This window comes from Emys orbicularis, chromosome 3, assembly GCF_028017835.1.
Source record: "Emys orbicularis isolate rEmyOrb1 chromosome 3, rEmyOrb1.hap1, whole genome shotgun sequence".
Taxonomy (NCBI): Eukaryota; Metazoa; Chordata; order Testudines; family Emydidae; genus Emys; species Emys orbicularis.
In genome coordinates, this window is record NC_088685.1 from 95,678,624 (window position 1) to 95,686,143 (window position 7,520).

Below are 7,520 nucleotides of genomic sequence, written 5' to 3' on the forward strand. Positions count from 1 at the left end.
GAGGATATAATGAAACTTAACAATTTTGCATGCTGAAACAAATTGGAAAATAGGCGATAAATTCTAAAAATACTGCAGGTGTGGGATTAAGTAAGTCAAAATTGGAGTATATCATCCTATATTAATGGACCCGAGTGGAGCGTAATTAAAAAGCAAGCAGCCTATAACTGCCTAGAAATAACACCTCTTCTGTTTTTTTAATCATACTTTCAATCTGAAATAACATTTACACTGTAACGAAATCCACTGAGCCTGGGGAAAGCCTGCTAATGCAGTATTTTCAAATCATCCAAAAACTGGCTAATAAAATCAAGAAGCTATTATTTGGGGAAAAAAACAAAAAAACAAAACACCCTTGCTTTTGTTCATTTCCATAGATAGGACATGGAGAAAGGAGTTTGCCTTTTAAACAAACTTCATATATTATACACTACAACAGATTGTTTTCTGTTTCAACAATTATGGCTTGAGAAGCAATGTTTTATTGATGTAGCATAACCTGCCAGCTTTTATGCTAAAAAAATTTGCTGTCGGGCTCATAATCTTTTTTCAGAGACCCTTAAATGAATGTGCCTGTCTTCTTCTCAATCAAAATGGACCAGTGAGGACAAACATCTTTCCCCAGAACTAACATGGGAAGGCAAATAAATACTTCCTAGAATCACCCTTGTGGAGGTTGATACATGGCCTCTAGTGTTAAATTCTAAAAGAGGCCTGATCCTTCAAAGGACTACTTGCATGAGAAAGGGCTAATCATGTGAGGGGGTTTAGAGGTTATCATGGGGAGTCCTTCATACCCTGAGGAGGATGTGTCCATGTGGGTTAAGGAGGTTAGAAAGGACTCAAGGATAAGAGACAGCAACCACACGTAGGTCCTTTAAACTCTTGCCTCTTCTTGCTCCCTCAGCCTGTTGCCTATGGGAAGGAGGTGGTGGCAGTTCATTTATTTAACAGCAATTACTATGGTGAAGGTTGCCAAACAGTTTCCATTATAACCTCCTGTTTTCATTCACTCCTAACTTTCCTAAAAATTATCTTTAGGGGCTGAAATGTCCTATTCTAAGGCCTGGTCTACACTGGGGGTGGGGGGGGATCGATCTAAGATACGCAACTTCAGGTATGAGAATAGCGTAGCTGAAGTTGATGTATCTTAGATCAACTTAGATTGACTTACTTCGCGTCCTTGCAGCACAGGATCGACGGCCGCCGCTCCCCCGTCGACTCCGCTTCTGCCTCTCGCAGCGGTGGAGTTCCGGAGTTGATGGGGAGCGCGTTTGGGGATCGATTTATCATGTCTAGACGAGATGCAACAACTCAATCTCCGATAGATCGATCACTACCAGCCGATCCGGCGGGTAGTGTAGACGTACCCTAAGCCTATGGTGATCCCCTCCCCGAGAAAGTTTAAAGAAAACATTTCCAATCATTTCTGGATTACGAGTATGTGAAATGTAGAACTTGGCAAGTAAATAGCCCTCACTGGGGAGTACATCTCTAATCCAGTGTGAAAGAAACTGGTTAGGAGTTAATAAAGTTATGAATATTGGAAAATATTTTACTCAGTTTGCATGGTACTAAATGTCACTATATCTGACAATTCATGCTTCCAAAGGGATGCTTCTTTTAGGTGCAAAATTTTCAATGCCAGTTAGATCTTCCAGGATACAAATTTCTAAGTAGGTTACCATACACCATTTGGCCAAAGGCAACAGTGCTTGTTACCTCTGCCAGGAATCAAGCATGCAAAATTGACCATTTCATTACATTTTAAGGTATTTGTGCAGATATGCTCCATAAAGTACACATAATCTAGAAATGGACACTTCAATATCAGATTGAGAGAGACAGTTAAGTTAGCCTTTTTCACACTTCTTGAAATGCATACCTATTACTTGCACACTGCAGGGACGGCACATTTGTTGAAGGCACCCATGTGGTACTTACATAGTTAACAATGGGGGAGATAGGAAGGATTTGCTTCCCTTTTTGTTCCATTATTTCCTTTTTCTCTTTCAAAGCAATATATAGAAAGTTAAATGCAAAAATTACATAAACACAAGGCTAAAAACAACACAAAATAAGGAAGCCACATATAAGTCAGGAAATGCAGAAATTAAGGTTTCTTCACTATGTGAACATTAGCTTGGCTACATTTCATATATTTAATATTTTCTGCTCCTGTTTTCTGTGTTAAATATATACACTTCGAGTCACCTAAAGTTAAGCATGTGTGCAAATATTTTCAGCTTTGGGACCTATATTCTTAAACATATCACATACAGTATACTGGATATGAAAGTTGGCTGAGTTAACCTTGCAAAAAGAATTTTAACATATGTATTTTGTGATTTTTATTATTTTAATTGTACAACCTTGCCATTGCTTTTGCATGATATTGCAATGTGTTTTCTTTACTTTTTTACTGAAGTGTGAATGAATCTTTACTTGTGAAGATTGATCTAGATTGCTAGCCAAGCATTTGAAATCTTCTGTTTATCCAGAGAATACTTGGGCAGTGTCAATGCAAACTTCCCCAGACTGCTTCCCCATTGAGCCTTCACTTTGATCTGGCTCATTCAGGCTTTGGCACCTGTGCTGAGACTGTGAAAACAAAGATGCCAATTAGTGCCAACTCGGATGGCAACTTTTGTGGTGGTGACTGCTTTCCATTGAAAAGTGAAATGAAATTGGCAAACACATTTCCTGTAGGGCACTGAAATGCAAAGCAATATTTAACTTGTCAGATATTTTAGTTACATTAAATACAAGTCTACTATCAGCAGAGGATCTGACTCTATATTTTGTACATGTGGACTTCCTATAGTGACTTTTGTTTGATACCTCACCAGTGGAACTATGAAATACTCTCCTTGTTGTAGAAAGAGAAAGTTTTTCTTGGCCACCTACCTATCTCCCTCTAGACTAACATCCATGAACCAAGATAAGGACCGTGTTATGGTGGTTTACATGCATTATAAACCTACAGGTATGAATAAAGTTAACCTAGCTTTAATTATTACTATTTTTGTTTTGTTTTTAGCCAGCATCCTGTGAAGATGGGTGACTGGAGTGCCCTGGGCAAACTTCTTGACAAGGTTCAAGCTTATTCTACTGCAGGAGGGAAGGTATGGCTCTCTGTCCTCTTTATTTTCCGCATCTTGCTCTTGGGGACAGCAGTGGAATCGGCCTGGGGAGATGAGCAATCTGCTTTCCGGTGCAACACTCAGCAGCCTGGTTGCGAGAACGTCTGCTATGACAAGTCCTTTCCAATATCTCATGTGCGCTTCTGGGTTCTGCAGATCATATTTGTGTCTGTGCCTACCCTCTTGTATCTGGCACACGTGTTCTATGTGATGCGGAAAGAAGAGAAACTGAACAAGAGAGAAGAAGAGCTTAAGGGTGTCCAAAATGATGGCGTGAATGTGGAGATGCACCTCAAACAAATAGAGATAAAGAAATTCAAGTATGGAATTGAAGTGCATGGCAAAGTTAAAATGCGAGGAGGACTGCTCCGTACTTACATCATCACCATTCTCTTTAAATCTGTCTTTGAGGTAGCCTTCTTGGTGATACAATGGTACGTCTATGGGTTTAGCCTGAATGCTATTTACACTTGTGAGCGAGACCCATGCCCACACAGAGTGGACTGCTTCCTCTCCCGTCCAACAGAGAAAACCATCTTCATTATCTTCATGCTGGTAGTGTCTTTAGTATCTCTTGCCTTGAACATTATTGAGCTTTTCTATGTGTTCTTCAAGGGTGTCAAGGATCGTGTGAAAGGAAAACCAGACCCCTACTCTCCCACCGGTACTGTGAGTCCTGCCAAGGAATGTGGATCCACAAAATATGCTTATTTTAATGGCTGTTCCTCTCCCACTGCCCCCTTATCACCCATGTCTCCACCAGGCTACAAGCTTGTTACTGGTGACAGGAACAATTCCTCCTGTCGTAACTACAATAAACAAGCCAGTGAGCAAAACTGGGCAAATTACAGTGCTGAGCAGAACAGAATGGGACAGGCTGGTAGCACCATCTCCAACTCTCATGCCCAGCCCTTTGATTTCCATGATGATCCCCAGAACACTAAAAAACTGGCATCAGGGCTTGAGCTGCAGCCCCTCACCCTTGTGGACCAAAGGCCACCTAGCAGAGCCAGCAGCCGAGCCAGTAGTAGACCTAGACCTGATGACCTGGAGATCTAACCATTCCTAGCTGTTCAGCTATGAAATGAAATGCATTGGAAGGTGCATGCAGTGTTCATTTTGTTCCAGTGGAGGTGGTACTTAATAGTCTCAACCAGGAGTTTTTAACAATCATAAAAACTTTTATGTTACTTGGTGTTTTCTGGGGCTGTAGGGGTGGCACGGGGGTGGTACAGTACATGTTGGTATTTAAAGCAGCTGATTTAAAGAATTTAAACACTAAAAAAGAAGAGAAGATTAGCCAACACTAAGGTAGGCTTTTGTTTTTCTAGAAAGGGTGTAAATATCTAAGTGTGTGTGTGCATAATGTGTTCATTTCTAAAGTCTTCTGTTGTACTAAAAAAAAAAAGAAATTACTTTTTTCAGAATGAAATGCTGCCTGAAGATGAAGATATTTTTTTCCTGTTGAACAAGTGAAAGACCTAGGATTGTCTTTGATCATTTCCCTGTCAAGAACATTCCATTGTTAAAATTTGCACTTTGAAGGTAAACTTCCTGTTTTGATCCTCTTGGCGTCAATAGACTTGTGCATGGATAACTTTATATCCTTTGAATCACATCAGCTAAAATTTCAAACAAGGCCCACCGAAATACATTGATCAGAGGCTTCTCGATTCTTCATACAGGTAGATTTTGTTGTGTGTAGAGTTTGGATGTTCTGCACACCCATGTCATTCCTACAATATCATCCACGTTTTGTTTTCTAAAGCAATATTCACATTCGACATCTCATACATACAGTATAATGAAAGCCTTAAAAAAAATATTTTGCTACCACTTGCAGATTTTAAGAGTTGGACTCAGACAATCAAGGCACTTTCAGTTAATTCTATCACACATTTATATGTATTTGGGATATGTGTGGGGAAGGGGGTTCCCTGGAGACCTGTATACACAAGACACACTCTCAAGCATTGAGCATTGAGAAACACACACAGCAAACGTATAGTTGACATTTTCTGATGGTATTTGTGGAGATGTGAGCCACTATGGTGTTTACATTATATGATTCCTGCAGTACAAGTAAAGCACATGTCTGACTTTTTATTTTAATTCAATATCTTATTTTCCATGTATCCTATGATGGATGCTATTATTTTGTTAGGTATGAATAGAGGGTTTTTTAAAAAAAGCGCCTAATCCTGTAGATCTTACTCTGGAAAAACTCTCTTGAATGCCAATGAGAGTATTGCCTGAGCAAGGACTGTATGATCAGGTCCAAAAAGTAGCTGTGATGCTCTTGCTGTCATCAATGATTTTCTTTTGTAGCTGTTAGAGATGGAAAAGACCCATTAGATCATTTAGTCCTTCTCTCTGTTATGTAATAATTGATGCTTGAATTATAGAAATTTTAGTACTGTAAACAAGCTTTAGTTTTTAATGTGAGAAACTTAGAAGAAATGCTTTGAGTTGGATTAATAATAAAATGTGCCTACGTGAATTTTTCAGTAACTGTTTTTTTTGTTTTTTTTTTTGTCCTACACATAATCATATACTCAACTGTAAAAGTCTGGTTCAATCCAATGTTGACAGTTAAATCTTTCTAGATGAATTCAGCAATATTGATGTTTGCACTTAGATTTTGTTTGGAATGAAAGTGAAGCTGAAAGGGTTTCTAAAGAGTACAATTCTAACTAATTTATTTGAAATATATGCTAAAGAAATCTACCAGTTTCTTCAACCACATTGCCTTTTAGCTCAACACAGATCAACCAAGGGAATACATTGCTTGGTTTCATTATGCAGTAACACAGATAAAGGGTTTTGTATAATACGTTATGCTAATTTGTTTGACATTCCATGTTAAACTACTGTCATGTTCAACTTCATTGCATGTATGCAGCCATAGTCCATCAGATCATGTTGTCTGGAGAACATACTTTAGTCAATAAAGTTTTAATTTAGTATAAATCAGCGTTCTAATTGTCTTTTACTTTGACACATGATTGTTGTTTATCTTTTGTCTCAAGATTATGGTGCGATGGAACAGTTAAGGATTCATCCAAAGCATTTCCCATATAAATGCAGTTTACATGGGTTTATGTGGTGGTTTGTGTTGTGGGTATGCACACATTTTCAAACTGGATTAACTCAGTTTGATCTGATTTAACCCCCCCATGTACACAAGCCCTAAATTTGCTTTGAATTGAAAGTTCACAGTAATCATAGAATCAGATTCTGGTACCCTCAGTGAAATTGAATTAATGGAATCAGTGGGACCACTCATGCAGAAAGGTGCTATTCCACTGAATCAGAATGTCAGACTCTGACCAATAGTTTGGGAATATACACTTAACTATCTGCAAAATATTAACAAAGGATAGTATCAAGTCATAGCTTCTTTTTAAAAAATTCCTTACATGTGCTACTAATTTCTTAATTATAGAAGCAGACAAAGAATGTCTCTAGTTTACATTTTACCAGCTATGCTGTTTGTTTACTTCTGCACTGCTCACAATGAAACTAGACTAGTTAGTTTAACTTTCTGGGTAAAATCCTGGCCCCATTATAGTCAATGAGAGTTGTGCCATTGACTTCAAAGGGCACCAGGATTTCTAACCAGTTTCACTTTCTGGTCAGGTCATCCCTGCAGAAAAATATATGCAAGAGGAAGATACCCTGAATATTCTGTGTGGATCACTCCTTTGAGAAGGTGGGGATGGCAATCTTTGTGGAAGAGACAGGAGACAAATGATAGAATCATAGAAATGTAAGGTTGGAGGTCACTTAGTCCCTTCCACCACACTAAGGCAGGACCAATTAAACCTAGACCATCCCTGACACTTAATTTTTCCAACCTGTTAATAAAAACCTCCAACGATGGGGATTCCACAACCTCCCTTGGAAACCTATTCCAGTACTTAACCATCCTTAGAGTTTTTTCTAATATCTAACACAGTACCCCAGCTGAGGCCTCACCAGTGTCAAGTAGAGCAGGACAGGCCTGTATCTTACATATGACACTCTTGCTAATGCACACTAAAATGATATTAGTCTTTTTCAAAACTGCATCACGTTGTTGACTCATATTCAATCTGTGATCCACTAGAAGCCCAGATCCTTTTCAGCAGTACTACCGCCTAGCCAGTTATTCCCCATTTTGTAGTTGTGCATTTGATTTTTCCTTCCCAAGAGTAGTACTTTGCATTTGTCTTTATTGACTTTCATCTTGTTAATTTCAGACCCGGTACACCTGGATATATCAGGTCCTGCTGGAAACATTGTCCCAACAGTGAGGATCAGACCTGAACTCAGTGTCTCTCCCAGTCCCCATTCACTTGCCATGTCACTGTAATTTCAAGCCCCTCTCTAGGGAGT

At 39.0% G+C, this 7,520-nt stretch overlaps 1 protein-coding gene across 1 annotated transcript; it reads left to right on the plus strand.

Moving 5' to 3' along the window:
- Positions 1-3,056: 3,056 nt before the first annotated feature.
- GJA1 (gap junction protein alpha 1) lies at positions 3,057-4,202 on the plus strand. Its single transcript, XM_065400898.1, has one exon. The coding sequence runs from the start codon at positions 3,057-3,059 to the stop codon at positions 4,200-4,202; it is 1,146 nt and encodes a 381-aa protein (XP_065256970.1).
- Positions 4,203-7,520: the final 3,318 nt, after the last annotated feature.